At 42.3% G+C, this 20,500-nt stretch overlaps 1 protein-coding gene across 3 annotated transcripts in view; it reads right to left on the reverse strand.

The window, feature by feature from the left end:
• Positions 1-404: 404 nt before the first annotated feature.
• Positions 405-20,500, reverse strand: part of NCOA5 (nuclear receptor coactivator 5) — a 29,216-nt gene continuing 9,120 nt past the window's right edge. Inside the window, exons 2-8 of one of the 3 annotated variants that reach the window (XM_038572496.1) lie at positions 17,729-17,795; positions 8,912-9,238; positions 7,387-7,523; positions 6,713-6,839; positions 4,685-4,884; positions 2,837-3,157; positions 405-2,375 (exon numbers count right to left, since the gene is read on the reverse strand). In XM_038572496.1, the coding sequence (XP_038428424.1) occupies positions 1,786-2,375; positions 2,837-3,157; positions 4,685-4,884; positions 6,713-6,839; positions 7,387-7,523; positions 8,912-9,238; positions 17,729-17,766 (1,740 nt within the window). In that variant the 5' untranslated portion in view covers positions 17,767-17,795 and the 3' untranslated portion in view covers positions 405-1,785. Of the gene's footprint in view, positions 2,376-2,813; positions 3,158-4,684; positions 4,885-6,712; positions 6,840-7,386; positions 7,524-8,911; positions 9,239-17,728; positions 17,796-20,500 lie in introns of all 3 variants that reach the window. The other 2 variants (XM_038572498.1, XM_038572497.1) reach the window with 2 other exon arrangements.

Below are 20,500 nucleotides of genomic sequence, written 5' to 3' on the forward strand. Positions count from 1 at the left end.
TCAACTCCTCACATAACGCGAGAACAGAAGGTGGCAACTGAGAGGAAATCAAAATAGGAGAGTGCCTCACGCCAGGGGCCAGAAATGGCCTCCTTGGGATCCTGTTTTCCTCTCTTAGAGTAAGAGGACGAGCCTGCTGCCACACTAGAAGTCTACCATAAAAAAGGATGTTTAACACAGCATCAAAATTAGCCAGTAGGCTTAGTTCTTGACTGTTACGGAAGCTTCTAAGTAGGTGGGATGCATGAGGAGAGCCTAGGGTTAGGAGGTCTTCAGGCCTGACCACAAGAGGATGACAAAGGGGGTAGATGGAAACCAGTCTGTGCTCCATCAGGGACCCTCACCTTCTGACCTTGAGAGGGAATGCCCCTGCAGATATTCACACCCCAAAAAGACAACACAGATTTTACTTTTTCATTTTAATTAAAAAGTAATCATCTCATCTTATTAACAACACAGAATTCCAAAGAGAAAAAAAAAAACACTCTATAACACAAACAGGTCAGAACGTAAAACGCTGCCACCTGGGGACCTTGAATTTTTGAAATCATTGTTTGCTCAGCCACTGGCAGGGACTCAGCTGAAGTCACTGCTCTTCCTCGTCCCTGCCAGGGGCCCCTTGAGACTGATCCACAGGGCTCTAATGAGCACCATCCCTAGGGAGAGGGCAGCTTCCTTTGGCTCCATTTAGAGCAGCAGCCAGAAGTCCTCCCTCTAATAATTTCACTCTGGCTCAAAAGTTATGAACAGCCACCTGTAACAAGGACATGTCCAGCTACCAAAAGTCTGACATCAAAATGGTCCCTACCTCCTGCTGCTCAGAAAACAGAACAAGAGTCCAGATGAAAATAAGAGCCTGATTTCTGAGCAAAAGCTCAATCACTTGGGGAAAAAAAAAGGGAGGGGGGTGTTCCCTGCCAGAGTCTCCAGCTGCCTTTTCAGAGCCTCCATGAAAACTAGCACTGGAGAGGAAGAGGCTGACAGAAATGTTAAGGGGGTGAGTGGTCAGGGTCCAGATTCACAGTTCCTATTGAACTGCTGGAGACTGGAGCTATTCGGTCCACTGGAGAAACTCCAATGACATGGAGAGGAAAAAAAAAAAAAAAGAAAGAAAGAAAACCCTAAACCAACCACCCTGGATGATGCAGAAAAGTGCTTCCTTCTATGGCTGCCATGGACACTTCTCAACAACTCCAGAACAGTTCATTTATGAATCCTCAAGCAGGCCCCATAAACATGGGATGAGGAACGACAACGACAACACTGCTGGCCAAGCCAAGACCAAGCCCAGACCAAGCCCTCTGAAACCCCAGGCAGGAGTTACAGAACAGGGGCTTGAGCTCTGGTCGGCCTGCGCGAAGCTAGAAAACCTTGGTAAATTCAAAATGAATAAAGGCGGTGGCGACTGGCATGAAATGCCATTCTAAACTCAGCCGATTGTGCTTGGCTTCCTCCTGTCCCCCAACCTCCATATCCAGCAGACGGAGACCAGAGTAACCCATGACATATAAACTGAGACACCTATACTGCCCAAGTGACCCCAGAGATATTTATTTTCTACAAAACAAAAAACAAAAACAACAAAAAAAGATACACCCCCAAATGCAGTATAAACTCTGACTCTGGAAGGAATAAGCAACACAGCCTCAGGCAGAAGAGAGCAGGTGGTAGAAACATTCGATGTAGACCTGGAGAGGCGCAGAGAACATCCTCCAAATAACTATTTGAACGAAGTAGGTGGGAGGCCAGGGGATGAGGGGACTGGGGGTAGTTGAGAGATTAGCCTCAGTAATGCCTCTGGTAAGATCCCATTGGGGCCTGGGGCCGCCCCACCTGTGCTGTGGTTTGGTTAACCAGGTGGGAGAGAGCAGGGCCACTCTGGATCAGGGTGTCCAGAGCCTTCTGTACACTTGGATTGTCAAAGTTGATACCTGTGGAAGACACAGACCTCTGGCTAGCCATGTTGCTGGCAGGTGCCAGGCGACTGGAAGGCTGGCCAAAGAGCCCTTGGGAAGGAGCCCCAGGCCTGGGGCCCATGTTCCGAGCAGATCCCGCCTGTCCCAAAATGTTTGGAGGCTGATTGCCAGAGGCCTGTGATCTTTGCTGAGGCTGGCTGTTCACTGCTGTGGAAAAATTCTGGTTCTGGGTGTTTCCGGCAACGACTGAGGGAGATGCAGAGCTGCTATTGGCCACAACCGTGCCACTATTGAAGAGGCTGAGGATTTTGGCCTGAAGCTCTTGCTGGGAGGTGGGGGGTGCAGCTGGAGTGGGTGTAGCAGAGGGGAGCACTTGGCCGCTCTGGAGCGGTTGGGAGCTTGGCTGTGTCTTCAGCGAGGCACCCGAGGTCGCCCCGAGTGGTTGGCGGGAAATCGGGCCTAAAAGACAGAAGGAGGAGGTATCGGGTTGAAATACCCTCCGTGGGCAGGAGGCTTAGCAGCCAGGGAAGAACAACAATTACTGATCACATCAATCACATGATACACAGACTATAACATCAACTTCCCAAAGGGGCTACTTCATGGTATGTGCTGTCTCCAGAAAACAGCTTAATTGCCCCAGAGGACTACTTAAGGAAAAAAAGGGCATCCATCTCAGTTACCAGGTGGCCAGCAATCCTAGCCCACCCAACACCACATTAACTACAGGGAATGAAATTCACTTCCCAGATCTTAAGTTACCATTATATCAGCAAGGACAGCCCATGGGAGAACCCAGGGCATGAGCTCATTCCCCTTACCCACCCCAAAGAGCCTGGGCCTGCCACCCTCCCAACAGAGCCTGGGGGTTAGAGAAATGCAGAGTCAGAACTTCACCTCGGCCCTGCCACGTAGCTCACCAGGCAGAGAGTCGGTGCTGCTCCTCATAAGGCGCTCCTTCCGCTCTCGCAGGTAGTTGATGATCTTGTCAGTCTCCTCAGCAGTGAGGTACCTGTTGTCTGCTAGTAGGTTGATGAGGCTTTGGATGGCTGGAGGGTGCCCCCCACGCACTCCTTCATCGGGGCCCCCGCGCTCCCTTTCCTGCAGGATGGCCTCATCGGCCATCTTGGCTGCCTGTCTGGCAATCTCCTCACGTTCCTTCTCTCGACACTCGTTCTTGTAGCGCTCATAATTTCTGGCCACTAGCACCATGGCATCTGCCTGTGGCATGTTGCGATGCTCTGCAGGAGAGAATGACAGGACTTACTTTATCCCCTGACACACCTGAGTGCCTACCTGCTGGATTCTACCGGGCCTTTCCTAACCTCAAACCAGCAAGAAAACCATTTTGGTGACAAAAAGCTGTGGGATAGGGAGCAGAGAGGAAGGAGATGAAGGCTGGGAAGATAAGTGAATAGATTTCTTTGGTGGGGAACACACACCTTTCACAGAGCTGGTTCTTTGGGGGAATTCCTAGATCACAGACTTGTAGCAAAAATCAAAGAAACACGACCATCTCCCAGAGATTCAAAAAGACCACATAGGGAATAACCATGGGAGGCAGGCCGCAGGGTGCCAAAAAAGGCCTTCTGTAAAGCCTGCTCTCCACTGAGATGCTCAGCACAGAGCCAGCCTACTGTTTTTGAATTCATCAGTTCAAAGGTCATGGATTAAGATCAAATGTGACCCTAGGGATCCCTGGGTGGCGCAGCGGTTTGGCGCCTGCCTTTGGCCCAGGGCGCGATCCTGGAGACCCGGGATCGAGTCCCACGTCGGGCTCCCGGTGCATGGAGCCTGCTTCTCCCTCTGCCTTTGTCTCTGCCTCTCTCTCTCTCTCTGTGACTATCATAAAAAAAAAAAAATTAAAAAAAAAAAAAAAAAAACAAAAAAACAAATGTGACCCTAAATAACCTCCTCTCCTCAGCTGGGGGCAACATGACTTACAGGGTGGTAAGAAGCCTCAGAACTTTACATAAATGTCCTCACACATCTTGAGAACTACTTGAGAGACAAATGACCAAATGACCTAGTGGAGAACCTTACGTATTTTATGGTTATGGGTGCAACCCATCAGGTAAAGAGGTTCCGAGTGTGGTGGGAAAAGGTAAAAGTCTGCCCTGGAGGAGCAATGACCAGGGCATCAGTTGTCTGAGTCCCAACATTCTGAGTTGGGACTACCACTACTACTACTAAAAGCGACTTCAGGGAAGGGCTTCAAGGGCTTCCTGGGCCTCCTCCTTGCCCTTCTGCCCCTTCAACTCCTCTAATACACTTGTACACAGTATCCTCATCGCCTGTTGTATTCTCTGTCCCTTATCACGAAGTCTGGTGAAATCAAGGATTCTCTTGCGCTCAGTGCAGTGTGCGCCAGGGTGCGCATCTCTTCTCAAGTGACTTCATGTTGGTAGCTTGAAACAGGACAAAGTGGGAGCATTTACACCACAGAGATTAGCCAATGCTGTAAACCACACTGCTTCCTGATCCCTCCCCAGAACTAGTTGTTAAACATTTGCCAGTATCCTACTGTCTATACCTATGGGCTAAATATACGGTGTTCTATACAGTAGGCCCAGAACTGTCTCCACTGAAAGAATATCAGACTCAAGAAATGACCATGCAGGCTTCTCCAGTATGCTTCTAAAAGCGCCCTACCATATTTGAGTGACCTGCAAGTTATTTGCCCAAACCTGCTTCTTCTGAGTAAGGTATGAAAGAATTAATGGACTAGTGACTACCTCTGGAATTCTGATATACTTGGGCCTCCGTACCTTGTGGGGTTCCAAACATGATGTTGACTGTGCAGGAGCGGTGAATCTGGTGTTGCTGGGTGATGACAATAGCAAAAGGAGACCCACCCCTGCTAACATCCTCCAAGGCTTGTGACAGTGACACCTCTGTGTTGAGGAAGATCAAGTCCACTACCATGCCTAGGTCTCGTACCTTTCGCCCCACAGATTCAGCATAATCTCTGTAGAAACAAATAGGATCCAGGTGAGCACTCCCTGACCAGCTCCCAATCTGTACACTGCTGCACCTCAGCCAGGAGTGTGCTCCTATCACGAGTTCAAATCTTAGCATATCCAGTGTCTCCCTAGTGTCCACTTCAGGATCCAAGAATCTAGACCAATTCCTTCTTTTACACTAGTCCAGAGTGGTTATGACTAGCTAAGAAAGGTCACACACAAGTTGCCAACAGCACAGTACTTAGTACCCAGGTCCTTCTCTTGGTCCTGTAGTCCAGTGGTCCTTCCTTAAACACCATCCTCCTGCCTAAGACTTGTAACATGTATCTGTCTTTGGGGTGGCTGCATAATATAATGGAAAAAGACATGGGCTTTAATGCTAGAAAGAGAAGTCTGGATCCCAGCCTTAGTGTTTACTTGTGAAGATTTAAGCAAATCCTTTAACCTCTTATGAAACTGTTTCTTTACCAATAAAACCAGAACAATATGGCTCAGTTCCTGTCATTCCCTTGACCTTCTCTCCAATCTAAATTAGATCCTTGATGTATTTCTTCTCTGAGGGCTCATCACCAATACATCCATTTTTGTCATCTGCCTGACGAGGGTGTAAGCTCCACAACAGGAAGGGGCCCTGTGCATGCTTACCATCACAGCCCCAGTACCTAGATTCGTCATACATATGGGAAATGAGCTGAATGAATATATATGTGACGGGAGGAGTGTAAAGATTAAAAATAATTTAAGTAAAGCACCAGCAAAGGGGTAGAAGAGTAGGTGCTCAGAAAATGACAGCTATTATCATGTGTCGAGAACAAAAAAAAGCCATCTATAGTTAAAGCGGTATCTATCTCTGACAAGGCAGCCCAGAGCCTGGAGGTTCTTCCTGCCGCTTGGTGTCCCAACACCTATTTCCCTAGTCTCTGCCTTGAAATTAGCTCTTTAACCCCAAACTGCTAGAAAACACATGAAGTTATTTACTAACCACCTGGGGAAAGGGAAGATAGCTAGTGCCAAGCTGCAAGTTGCTATGCTTCCTTCTGCCTCTCCGCTCAGTCTCTTTAGGAAATAATGTGAAAAAGAGGTGTGCAGAGAGGTACTGTAAACTCTGGACTGGCTAGAAGGGTCTCCTAACAGTTCTGCAAGATCATGGCACTACACAAAGAAGGCTTGGCTGACAAATGCAGAGACATGTGCCTCCCAAAGCACTGGGGATTCGGGTTTTTCCATCAAGGGAGCATCTATTGCTTTGCATGACCAACATATATTCTCTCTTCAATATTCCTTTGGGAAAGCACCCTTCTCCTACCCTGTCCACATGATTCCATAGGCCCAACTGCACCTTTAGCTCTAGGAATGGGTACATGACCTAGCCCTGGCCAATCAAGGCATCCCAGCACTGCTGGTTCAAGGATGGGAGAGTGAACTAGGTCAGTCCAGTGAGAAACAGTTCCAGGCCTTTAGGTGGAAGCACTGGGAAAGAGAAGCTTCTGCTAAGATAAATGTCTAGGATCAGTGCCCTTCTGCCTTTTAAGGTAGAAAGCTTGTCCGAGAATGAAGGTGACTCAGAGACCAAGTCTTGATGACATGGTTTGAGACCCTGGATGTGGCCATATCTGAAGCTCCCAGTCAAGCAAACTAAAATTTCGCTTTGGGGCCAGAGCCAGTTTGTAATGGGTTTTCTGTTAAGCTATAAATGACATAACTCTGGGTGAACACAGGAGAGCAATGCTAGAATACACAGCCCAAATTCAGTGGGTACAACTGCCAAAGGAAGTTTTAATTTCTCTTCTAACCTTTCTCCTTACGCAGGAGAAATAGCCAAAGGATTCTTACTTAGTCTGCTTGTTGACCACAATCACAGAACAATCAACAGGCCTCTCAGCATCAAAACGTCTCTGGATTTCCTCAAAATATTGACGATAAAGTTCTTCTCTACGTCGTTCCTCACGTTTCAAACGCTCTGTAAGAAACCAACAAGGAAAACTGAAATATGGACTGTTCCTTTCTATAAAAATAAGTTACAGGGCACCTGGGTGGGTCAGTGGTTGAGCATCTGCCTTTGGCTCAGGTCATGATCCCAGGGTGCTGGAATTGAATCCCCCATCGGGCTCCCCAGAGGGAGTCTGCTTCTCCCTCTGCCTATGTCTCTGCCTCTCTGTGTCTTGTATGAATAAATAAATAAAATCTTAAAAAAAAAAACCCCAAAACAGCATTATTAAAAAAAAAAAAATAAGTTATAGGCCTTATTGTGAATCCTGAACTATTTGTAGGCCAAGATCATAACATACACATTCTCTCTAAATTATTCTTCAGGACTTTCTAAAAATAGTTTGCATTTTGATGATTTACTTTTAAGCTGAATGATCCCTACACACTATAGCAGGCTATTTGTATTTCTTTTTCATGGAATGCTCCACCAAGTCATTAGTCCCTTTCCAGTTGGTTATTCATTTCCTGTTTCATTTATCAAGTGTTCTACCAGTAACAGAAATAAACTGCTGCTTTACCTTTTGCACGAGATTGACTTTCTGGGCCTGGAGGGCCTCGTCCATCAAAGCTATCTCTGTAGCGGTCAAAGTAAGCATCGTCCTTCCTCCTGCAATAGTCATCCATTCGCAGGTATCGGTCATAAGAGCTTTCTCTCCTGAAAAGTGGAAGAAATGCTCACAAAGTTAAAACTCACCTATGCTGTAAAACTCAGATACAGAATTCTTCAACACCCAGTCCCCTGTAAGGAAGCGACACAGTAAGGCAGGGCATATAGATTAGACAAACAAGGTCTGTGTCTGAAATTCACCACTTATCAGCTCTGTGGCTGTGACTGTGTTAACAGTCATTGCAAAATGACTGGGGTGGGGGGGGGGTCGGGATGTACAAAAAGCTCTCAGAATAGTCCCTGGATTAAAGTAAATGCAAAGTAACTGACAATAACTATGGATATTAATTTTGATGTTTCTCCATCCCTCTTGCCTAAAAACCTAAAAGTGTTTTTTAAAAACTATGGTTTAAAATACATATATAAATAGTATTTCAAAGAAACACAAAGTTCTCATCACCCTGAGCAGAACACTCAGAACAGAAACTCTATACCCATTAAGCAGTAACTCTTCACTTCCCATCCCTGTAACTGCTAATCTATTTTCTGTCTATGAATTTGCTTTCTCTAGATATTTCATGTCAGTGGACTCCTACAACATTTGTTCTTTTGTCTGGATTATTTCATTTAGCATTATGTTTTCAAGATCATCCTTATTGTAGCAGGTGTCAGAATTACCTTCCATTTTACAGTATTCCACTGTATGGATATATCAATTCATCTCTTGGTGGACATTCAGGTTTTGTCCACCTTCAGCTACTGTGAAGAGTGCTGCTATGCACATTTACATACAAGTAATTGTTTGAGTACCTCTTTTGGATATATACCTAGGAGTGGAATTGATGGGTCAGAGTAATTCTGCTGTATTTGATTTTTTGAGGAATCTCCCACCAACTGTTCTTCATAGCAGCCACACTATTTATATGCCCACCAGCAACGTATGGAGGGTTCTATTTCTCCACGCCTTGTCAATACTTGTTATTGCTTGTTATTTGCTGTTGCTTTCCTTAATAGAGGATTATAGTCATCCTAGTAGGTGTGAAGTGGTAACTCACTGTGGCTTTGACAATGCATTTCCCTGTTGACTAATGATGTTGAGCCTCTTTTCACAGACCTGCTGGCCACGTGTGTATCTTCCCTGTGTTTGTGCACTGCGAAAACGATTTGTGCTTTTTTCCCATCTATACAATGCTGCCTTTCATAGGTCACATGAAGAGATCCAGATTCATTCACTAAGCATAATTCATCAAACATTCACACATTTAGCAAATATTTATTGAGTAGCACATCTGCCACTTGCTAGACATTAGAAAAATAAGGCTGATAAAGTCGCTGCCCTCACAGAGCCTTCAATTAGTTCAGCAGAACACCCATAAAAAAGACTTACAAAAAAAAAAAAAAACAACAGAAATCCAAGCAGATGGCTGTATATGTACCTGTACATGGGCTCTCGGGAGTCTCTCATATCTCTGTATCTGTCGTACATGGGATCCCGGTGATCTCGAAAATCCCTAGAGTCTCTTAGATCACGAAAGTCTCTAAGGTCCCTCATGTCCCGAGCATCCCGCATACTTCTGCTGTCTCTGTGATCCCGAATGTCTCTGCTATCTCTGTGGTCCCGCAAGTCTCGCGGATCTCGCATGGCTCTGCTATCCCGGGCATCCCGGCCATTTCTGCCATCCCTGGGCTCTCTCCTTGGACTTCCTCGGATTGGGGATCTATCACGTCGTGTATCTCGACCGTCTCCAAAACCATATGGATCTCTGTGGGAGGTAGCAAGAAGGAGCTAAGACAAAGAAATTGAAGGTAGCCAACCCTTCAGCTCTTTATTGGAGGAAGCCCCCACCCTATCCAAGCATTTTTCTCTAAAACACGGCAGCCAAACAGTGAGAACATGACTAAAATTTGAAGACAGTCACCCAACTGGTCAGCAAATAAAGACTAGTAGGTTCCAGGATCTCAAAGGATTAGGACATCAAAAGAATAATGTATGACTCAAAGCCAAAGATTCTGGCAGGGGTCACAGTATTTGTCAGGTATCAGGGAGTAATTCAGTATTCCTTACACATGTCATGCTATCATCTCAATCTCCAGGTTTTCAAAGTGGAAGCATCTTCCCCCTAGAACCTGCTTTTCCCCACCAGACATGTTTGAAAGAGATTCTAAAAGGGGTGAAAGTTGGAGGGACATATGAAGACTCATGAAGAAAAAAAGGAGCAAATGCACAATCTCATACAAAGTAACAGTGATCAAAGTAGTCGTTCCTGAAGTACAGAAAACGTCATTTAAAATATTGAGCAGGATAATCAAATTAAGGGGGGATAAAAAGCACAACATGACACACGCAATAAAGTATAAAGACATTCAGCTTTTCTGTCTTCACAACGTAGTTACTGAGTAGTGGTCTCTCTCAATCTGAATTTAATGCAGAACCCAGTTCCTTTTCATTAATTTTTTTTTTAACTGTGAAGTCACAAATATGTTTGGGCCACTCCCATTCAATATTCCTCGTAAGACATCCCACCCCACCAGAAACTCAGTCTCAAAATGTCTAAAATTCTTATTCGGGGTGCCTGGGTGGCTCAGTAGGTTAAGCATCTTAGGCTCAGGTCATGATCTCACAGTCCTGGGATTGAGCCCCACATCAGGCTCCCTGCTCAGTGGGGAGTCTGCTTCACCCTCTCCCTCTGCCCTTCCTGCTCGTGTTCTCTCTCTCAAATGAATAGTCTTTAAAACAAAAACAAAGAAACTTCTTATTCAACCCACTTCTTAGTCCCATTCCCAAATTTTTCACTTCTGCCGAAAATCATCTTTCTAGTTAACCAAGGCTTATGTTCTTGAAAGTCAATGTTGAAATGTTGATTCTTCCTTTCTTTTCCCCATTTAGTCAGTAGAATCCTTGTCACTTTTCCTTTTCATTCCCTCTGGATTCACAAGTATAACCCAAACCCTTATTTTTATGCTTGATACCAAGTTTCCAAAAAACAAAAACCCAAACCCAAAACCAATCTTCCAAATTTCAAGTCATTCAACACATAAATACCAGATTAACCATCCCAATCTCCACCTGTTACCAATTGCAGCTTGACAATCATACTTCTAGATACCCCTCCCTAACAAATCTGGACCCTTCCCTACTATTGTTCTCTCATTTCCTGATTCAACCTTCTCAGTTTTGTTCTAATGATTTAACTCACATGATCCTATCTGCTTCAGGATTTCTATTCATATAGTTTTCCAACTTGTAATATTTTTCCTGTGCCTTCCTCTCAGGCAAGATCATGTCTCAAATCTTCCAAGAATCTCTAATCTCCCTAATAACTGCTGATTTTTCCTGCTGCTCAACTCTTAGAGCACTTACTATTTCTATTACTCATCTCTATCTGATATTTACCTTTTCACAATGTCTTCTTGTTTGACCTATTTAAGGATCAGCACCTGCATAAAATTTGCCCTTAAACTCCTGGACTTTCCCAACAAACATGCTCCTCCTCCAGTCATTTCCATCTCAGTAAATGGCACACCCACCTACTCAGTTGCTCAAGTCAGGGAACCGAATGTCATTCTTTCTGAAGCCCCATCCGCTCTTCCAATCACATTTGCAAGTTCTGTTCATTCTTTCTCTGAAACTGATTATCAATTCTGTCCACATTTCTTGACATCCATTAGCAATGCTGCAGGCCAATCCATAATGACCTCTCTCTCTAAAACCACAGCCAAGAGACTTCTACCATGGTGAAAGATTTCCCCATTTCTGCTCTTGCTCCTTTTCTAATCTTTCTCCAAATTATTCTAAAGTGATTTTTCAAATATATAAAAACCCTTCACTGGTTTCCCACAGTATTGAGAATTAAATCCAAAATCTCTGGTAAGAAACTTGGCTGTCTTCTCAAACCTCATCCCCTCCAGTCCCAAGTTTACCACTATCTAGCCATGCTGGCCTTTCACCTGTAACTAGTCACGGTTTTTCCTGATGCCTCTACTTGGGCAGCAAGAACAGATCTGTACACATTCTCTAAGTCTCAGCATAGAGTATGTGTCTCTTACTCCTGATTCTAAGAGTCTAAAAGTTTATTTTCTGCCCTTAAATCCCGGCCACACTTTCTCATAGCACTGTTTTTACTTGTCATTCGTCACAATTTGACATATCTATTTACGTGTGTAACGGCTGTCTGCTCTACTAGACTGCGAGTCCACGAGGACAAGGATTGTCAATCTGACTCTCCACTATCAACCCACTATGTAAGTTTATAATGTCTGGCATGCAGCAGATGCCCCATGACTTATGTTGAATGAATTTTGCTCCTGTACATATTTCTATCACTGCACTTATCACACAGTTCTGTAATTATCTGTTTACATGGCTTCTCTACTAAAGAGTAAGCTTTCTTGAAGTCTTTGGATCTCTAGGACAACAGAATGGAGTTCAATAAATGTTTAAATTGTGAGCAGGCATCATTATTTGATTTATACTTTTGTCATCTGCCATGATTACATATATTAGGCAGCCATCATGATGCCATCAAGCTTGGTCGAAAGCCTCAATTTCACTTCATCCACATGGGCACAGCAAAAATAATTCAAACGCCAATTTTGGATCTATGAAAAGTTCTTGTACATATTTTAAGGCTCATAAGTACTCTTGATTTGTGGGAACAAACATATGGGAGACCAGGGAGTTTAGTACGTAATGTGGGAAAACATTTAGGATCCTATGGGAAGGGATAACTGTAAATATTTTTGGATTAATGATCAGCAGATAAACCTGACTTGGGGAGCAGTCAGAAGTAGTCATTAGAAGTAGAATCAGATTTCAAGTGTTCTTGGCAATCAGGGATGAGATATAACATGAACCTAACAGACCAAAGACCACACACAAAGTCTTTCGTGGTGGAAATGAGGGGTGCGGATATAGATAAGAACACGGAGTCACAGCACATTATTCACAGCCTTAGGATAATTAAAAATGCCATACTGCTCTCATTCTTTTGAATCCACTGAAATACCTTACTTACCTGTCAGAGTCCATCCCTGGAGGCTGACCACAACCCTAGATTCCCAAAGTCTCAGTTCATGCTTCTAGTGCGGGAAGGCAAGCACTCCCTTTCCCTCAATGAATCTAAGTCCATGTGCAACAAAACTAATTCCCCCTCAATTGCCTTCTGAGTAAAATGTAGAAAAGATGATATTCACATGGGGGAGAGAACCAAAGGAATGGTGGAAGTAGGAACAGAAAAGATAATAATATGAAAAGGCATAGCTTTTCTCCTTTCTCCAAAAGAGGAGCAGTATAGCAGAAGCTGTTCTTCTAGAGACAAAAACAAAAAACCTTTTGGGGTCACTTTAGGACCCAAACAAAGAATTCCCCAGAACAAAAGCGCTCCTGCTGCTGGCCCCAACATCTTTCTCAAAACAAGAACCAGCTAATAAAAGGGAGGTACAGGGTGCAGGATTCAGAGTGCCGCAAAGATGAAGCCTCTGAATGAGATGCTTGACCTTAGACAACAAGTGGGTTATAAAAAGCAAGTTTCTGGAGAATAGGTTCACAATCTCATCTCACGGCACCAGAGGTTTTTACTGGACACCAAATGCAGTGTACCCTCAGGTACCAGGTCACTAGAGGCTAAAAAGAAACTGAACCTTTAAACTGAACCAGTTACATAAATTTCAGCACCAGGGTCCACAAACTGAAGGCAGATGACAAACACTACTAAAGTAGTTATAAATTTCTCATCTATTCAGTTGAGGGAGAAAAGCCAAATGCTCTTTGCCTTGAGAGAAATACAGTCATATCATTTGGAAACATTTGAGAGGTAAGAGAAGAAGGGTAAAAGGAAAAGCCATGGCTCAGATGGTTAAGTGACATGCTTCTGGTAGAAATGCTTTTCTTCCTGGGACTAAAGAGGTATGCAGAGCACCAGGTATTTGAGAGCCTAAAGAGTAAGAAATGACAGATGATCATCTTGGAAGACTGTGATGGACTTTGAACTTCTTTTCCTCCAGAGACTGAAACCACAAGCCCAGGATGGTGTCCTTCGGCCTTGGTTCTACAGAATGTCATGGAGGAGGGCCTCTGTCCTTTTTGTCGGCGTCTCCTTTCTGTTCACTGGAATATTTTCTTTGGGCGGGCCGGTTTTTCTTTTTTTGCTCCTGAAAAAAAATTCTTCAATAGTTCTTGGTACTTCTGTTCTGTCAGATACCATCCACAAATATCATTATCTAAATAGCTGGCTGCTGTGTGATGTTGATCCCCCACCACAATGGCTCCATGCTACTGTGAGAAATGGAAACAATAGACCTGTGCAGTATTTTGCCATTAGGTGCTGGTAGGATATGGGGTGCAATGAGATATCACACCTCACAGATCCAAGTTTTCTAAGTGTCCATGTTTCTCCCTAGGAAGCATGCTGATGATTTTCTTAAGCACAAATAGAAAAGTTTTCCGTTGGTAGAGGTGGCACTTGCTGAGAACTGAGTGCAGAGGTGATCGCAGCCTGGAATCGTAACTTGCGAGGCCCACCTAGAGCTAGTGTTGTCTCATACCCAAGGAGCAATTGGTTGTCAAAGGAATGAGCATTGTAGAGCAGATAGAATTCATCTTGAGCCACATAAGAAATTTGTCTATAGCTAGGATTTCTGATGAGCCAATCCCCGATGACTTTCACCAAAAGAGGCACCAAGCTTAACATCCTTAACACGTGGGGAAAATTCTCTGCAGAGCTTTTGATGTAGACAAATTGGTTCTATTTGCTCTTTTTTAATGTCAGACAGGAAGGTTTAGGAAATGCAGACTCTCACTTGGAGGCCACAACTGTGTAGGGGTATGCTCCAAGACCTGGATTGCCAGGGTGTTGAGCTGAAGATAGAAACTGAGAACATCTGAGGTACGACCAGAATCATGGTCCAGTGTTTGAAGAGGGTAAGGGCCAGTGCCTAGCATCAATGCTAGACAACTTACATGGTAACTAAGTAATGTTATTCAAGAGTCCAGTGAAGTGGTCCAAGGGTTAAATAATGAGAATTCCGGCCGAAATTTGATCCAGAGCAGATTCCTGATGCAGAGTTTTGTGCTTGGCTGGACCAATATTGTCAGAATTACACACTGACAGCTGGAGTCATTAGGGAGGCACATTACTGAATAGAGAGCAATGCCAGCAGAACTGTGGCTTAGAGACATCTGAAGAGGTGATAATCCTGTGAAAACTCCCAAAGATACTTAGGTGTTTTGACACTCAAGGTTAACGTCCAGCAAAACAAGGTGTTACAAAGGTCTTGCCAGAATACTTAGAAACAATTTTATTAAAAGGAGCAACACTGAAGACATAAAAATACAACTTAAGGGAAATATTTGCCACAAATATGCTTTTTTCCCCCCTGTGAACAATGCATTCCCTACGGCTGGGGACACATAAATGATTAGGGTTGCCAAAAGGCGGCAGTTTGGCTCTTGTCAACAGACTGGTATATCTGGAATTACTTCAAGGCTCTGACTGGAAGTATCCACCCAAAGAGTGATATCCAGTGTTCACCCTTAGAGAAATGATTCTTCCAAGCTAGTCATCCATCTTGCCTACTTATTCCATTTTATTTCTGCCCTATTGGTATCCTGTAAGAGACAATACATGATCAATGTGATGACGACAAAATGTTAGAGTTCTGTTTTGAGTACAATATTCAAATTTGTCTGGCTTAAGAGTTTTAAAATTTTTATTCTTAAAAGTAAAAAACTGGGACTCTCTACTCAGGTTTTAGATGAGGCTCAGAAGGGATTTTACTAAATGTGATTATCCTTCTTCCCTGAACCTGATTAATAAGCATGACTATATGATACTTCATCATGTTAAATAACATGCTGAGGAACCCAGTTAGGGACATAGCACCAAAGGGGAAGACTGATTCTTGTTGGAAATTAAATTAGCCCAACTGTGCCTCCTATTGATTGTAAAAAAAGGCAGGAAGCTACTGCCCTATCCACATCCCAAACAACCTCATTTTAGAAATTATTTCCGAGGAAGGTGATATTTTAAAAGGTATATAAAAGTGACATATTTATATATCTGTAGGGAGAACATTTTAAAAATCCCCTCCAATTGTATGTTTTTTTTTTTGGGGGGGGGAATCTATTTAAAAAAAGAATAAAAGCATATAGCTTTTTCTTTCATTATAGATGAAATTATAGAGCTGCATTTTAAACTGGGATGAAATTAATCTTTTTAATTTAATGTCCTGGAAACAGCTATACTGGATTCCAAGCAGGGGAAATGGTTATTTCCTCAACATTGCCAATGTTTGTTGAATACTGTATTCAATTAGAAATATTAACAGTATTTAGCTAAGAATTATTAATAAGATGATATAAATCAAGAGCACAAACAGGAACTACTCTGTATTCTGCAATGTGCTTTGTTTTTTGTTATTTTTTGGGGAGGGAGGGTTGCTGCAAAAATACATAGACATTATCCAGAGATTATAAGCATCATGGGGACAAAAGAGGGGAGAGGATTTTACTATTGAAGTCAGTGTCTTTATAGTTACCAATTCCATACACCCTTCTGGTATGCTACCTAGTTCAGGAACACATCCATTGTGTGGAAACTGGAAACTGGATACACACTGGATCTCCTTTCAAGCCAGTTGGCAACCACAGCTTCCAATGAATGCCCCATATTTCAGACCATCTGATGTAAACTTGTAGCCCCCTGTATTCCATGTTTACTGGGGCAATGAGAAGCAACAAATATGGGACTTCCCAAGATCTACAGCATGATTTGGTGCAGCATAATGGAAGCAGACATTATATGGAACTGCTGAAGTTCTGCAGGATTCATTTAAGTTCTTCAGGATACTCACACATACCCACAAAATCAATCAACACAGTATTTACCTGCAAGCTACAGGTATTCCTTATGCTGTTAGAGAGAACAGAATACCAATGTGTATGCTCACTTCTGCAGTGAGACCAATGGATGGCCAGGGCATCCACTTGGTGGTTGTAGTGTAGCTGTAGTTATGGTGTCAGATTTAACTCCTCTGCACGGCAGAGTGCTCAAAGAATCCAACAGAAATCACTACCTTGCTGCTACAGTCTGCTTGAACTTCACAGAGCAGTCATGTCTAATCTATTCCTGGTAGCTTACAAAATACCCACCCTTCACATCCAAGTGGGGGCAACATACACCAAACATAGAGCAGCCTTTTCTCCTGTGAGGAAAAAAAAATAGATGTTTTTGTCTCAAAGGACAGCTGTATGTTATGTGTAAGTTAGTTGGGTATATTATTCCAGGTGACCTGTGGAGCTACCAGTACAGACTAGGATTCATCATACTGAGCAGTGTTCCATTCATTGTAGGAAATGTCGCCTACCATCGTATGTAGTTTAGATACGTAGTTTATTGTGGAAAACTGTTATTTTTACTGAGAGGCAAAAGCAAAATCCATACTGAGTATCCATTTGGGCCACCAAAGACACCAGATATGAAATATACCATATCTGTCTGCATTCCACACAAAAGTGCACACACTGCATCCACTTGTGTACTGTTGGGGAGCTAGTTTGGATACTGTATCTTTGGTGTAAATGGTAACGTTAATAAGGCTCTTCTTTGAGAGAAGGGGCCAATTTAATGCGTATCTCAAGGGTATACATCAGGACTACTACTTTTGTATATGTTAAGGAAATGCCTTTTATTTCCAGAAAAGCTAAGAAAAAGGGAGACTTTTGAGAGTGGAGTGTTTTTGCCCTTTTTATTTCCCCTCAAATGGTAACCCAAGCATGCGAGCAAACAGGGGATCTGCAGCACAGGCACAGCAGCCATCTCTCAAGCAGCACTTTCCATAAACCTGGGTTAACATCTGGACCGGCAGCCATTTGGAATGAAGAGTCGAATCTCTGCTGCCCACTGCAGTGCAGCATGGCACACACCAACGACCCTGGGGCACTCCTCCTGCTGTGGAGGCTCCCAATGACACGTGAGCTGGGGACAGACAGAGGTTTATCCTCTTCCAATCGCCTGCAACTCATGTTGCAGGCTGAACTTGCTGGGTTTGTCACCGAAAACGCAAAGCTTCTCTGCATCTCCTGATGTATGTTTAAAAAAAGCAGCAAGGCCCTTCACACAAGGTTCATGTTCTTATTGTTTGCTTGAGCGTTTCTGATTTGTTGGGGGAAGAAAAGACCCTTGATGTACGAAGTTGGGCTTAACTCCCCAGAGCCCAACTCTCCCAAGGTAACTCACTGCTTCAGGGTACTTTACCTTCGTGTGGGGCTGGGTCTTGATGGAGCCGTATTCATATTTCTTCTTTCCGCTGCCTTATTAATATCTGAAAAGAATAATCAACCCATCTGTTCAATGCTACGGAATAAAAACAAAATCATCAGCACATTTCAAATGAAAGCAACAACAAAAAAACTACAATGACAACCAGATGGTGTAAGAAAATCCATTCAGCAGACACACTGTCACTTGGGCAATTTTTATTAAGTTACGGCAGTACATTGTCATGGTTTGGTAAGGAATATCCCTCAGTTTTCTGGCTAACACAATGCTTTAACACTCTGCCAAGTCCCAAACCTAACAACTGCCCCCTCCAAAAGTAGAAAAGGTTGCCTTCTAGACTTTGGAGTGTCAGCTGTAAGAATTTTTTTTGTGTGGGTGAGTACAGGACAGTGGGAGAGACAGAGTTAAAAAAAAAAAAAAGAGCAAAGGCAAATAATTCCATTTTATGTTATAAAGAAGAAACAGTTGGCTGTTGTCTTAAAACTTCCAATATGCCATGAAGCAGGGCCTACTTTTAATGTGCTCGGTGTTGCATCCCATTGGATAGAATGTTCTAGAATGAGATGTAGGAAAAAATTTTTTAATGAAGTATATTACAGGTTAGCAACTATAACCCTCACAGGTAAGTACCTAAGAATAAGAATTGGTATTTGGTTTGATAGTAAAACACTCCACATAAGAAGTTTTCATTAGAGAAATGTGGCATTTACTAATATGTAAGGGAGAACAGTGGAATCATACAAACTTACAGAAAAGCTAATTTATGTAAAAGTCTGCTTGAGAAAAACAAATCTGCTTTGAAAAAATTGAAGTGAATAATAAAAACACCACATATAAGGAAGAACTGATGCAATATCTAAGGAAATGAAATGTACCAATCTATGCCCAAAGGTAACAAAGGCCAATTTTTATGCCTTAAAGAGTAATAAATGTATTAAAAATCTGAATCTTTGGTTGAATGAAGAAATGAAACTGTGTCCTGCTGCAGTATAATTTTGTTCCCCTTGTTCCATAGTAGGCAATTAGTAGTGTATTTAATGACATTAAATGGTATTAAGCACTCACATAATTAGAGTGCTTTAAAATAGTAATTATGTATTTAAAAAATTCCAACGGGAGTCCTATGATGTGAGATCACAGTACCCTGCTATGTTGTCAACTTTTGAGTTTCTATTCAAGTGAGAATGATCTTCAGTTTCATTTTAAGTCAGTTTCTATTATAATCTAGAAAAATGACTTCTGATAAACTGAAAGTAACATAAATCTAAGAGAAGCATATTTCACCCCAAGTTGCTTCTCCTATTTTTCAATTAAGTAGACACAATGCTATCATCCTTCTATTTTAAAACGATCAGAAAATAATGTCTATATAGGACTTAGCCAGTACTGACTATGGCTTTGGTATGGCAAGTAGAACTTTCACTTACAACCCTGAAAGTTTGGCAATATCTGAATTACACATCATATAATGATAAATCTTATAGGGAATAATACCTAGTTCTCTTATGTGTTATTGTAGAGATTATCAGTTCAGGTTTAGAAGGGCCTACTAACCTAGTCTACTCACTTCGTACTGCTCTCTAATATGGGGTGACTAGGATTCAGAGGAAAATGTCATCTCTTTGATTAAATAGTTTTTAAAGTATCTTTGGAATACACTGAGGGTGGTAGGGGTGTGAAGATATCTTCTAAATAAGCACCATATCTCCCAGCAGGATTCCAAATACTATTAAATGGTCTTGTGAATAAAGAAAACTTCTCTAAACATTGACTTGACCTGAACATTTAGGTTACAGTACAGAACATATGGTACTATTTTAGTTGGCAAGTTTCTATTAATGTTATATAATTTGCCCATATGAAATGAAAAGGACTATTACACTGTTTAATTATATCCAGTTCTGTGAGCACCTACAAATAGGACTGGGGAGACCAATGTAGTCATGAATTACATACTTTTGGGGCAAAACTGGTTCTATTTAGAATGAATGAGGTAAATACTGTACTTTTTTTTTTTTTTTACTTTGAAGTTAGTGAAATTTTTTTGCAATTTTTGGCAAATTATTTAAAATTCAAAATTATTATATCTTTAAACCATTTGATTATAATTTGCTTCCTGATATGTATTTTCATCAAATAATCTAAAGCAATTAATTATATTTGGATAGTGTGGCTTATGTTTCCTCTGTAAAAAAAGAGAACTCTGAAACCATTTTCTTAATTTTTTTCTTAAGTGTCAAGTATTTGTTTATTCACCTCTATTTAAGAGTTATATACCTCCATTTTGGGTGAGATATGGAGAAAATAGAGACTTGGAAATTTCTGATAGTTTCACTGCCACCCAAAAGGACTGCTCAGGTTAGAGGAGGGTTGGGGGATGGGTTTCAGTGAGAGTTATGAAAACAATACTGTCATCACTATTAATCCTAATACACAAAAATATCCTAACACATGGTCACACAGAACTTTTGAAAACCTCTGAGTTCAGAAATGCAGGAAGAATAGAGAAGCTACCAAAAGAACAGATAACTTCAGGGAGCTGATCACAAAAGTGTAATAAAGATTTAAAGAGTCAAGGGGAAAAAACCTCTTGCCCCATCTCAATTTTTTGTCATAATGACCCATCAACTGGAAGGGAGGTTAGACATTCATTTGAGTAAGTTTCTCTTTGAAAATGTAAATATTGGAACTGGTAAAGGGGGCTTTTGTATTAATTAGATGAATCAGATTTTTACCTTCTTAAATCCT

The sequence above is a fragment of the Canis lupus genome, chromosome 24 (assembly GCF_011100685.1).
Source record: "Canis lupus familiaris isolate Mischka breed German Shepherd chromosome 24, alternate assembly UU_Cfam_GSD_1.0, whole genome shotgun sequence".
In the NCBI taxonomy this organism is placed as follows: Eukaryota; Metazoa; Chordata; class Mammalia; order Carnivora; family Canidae; genus Canis; species Canis lupus.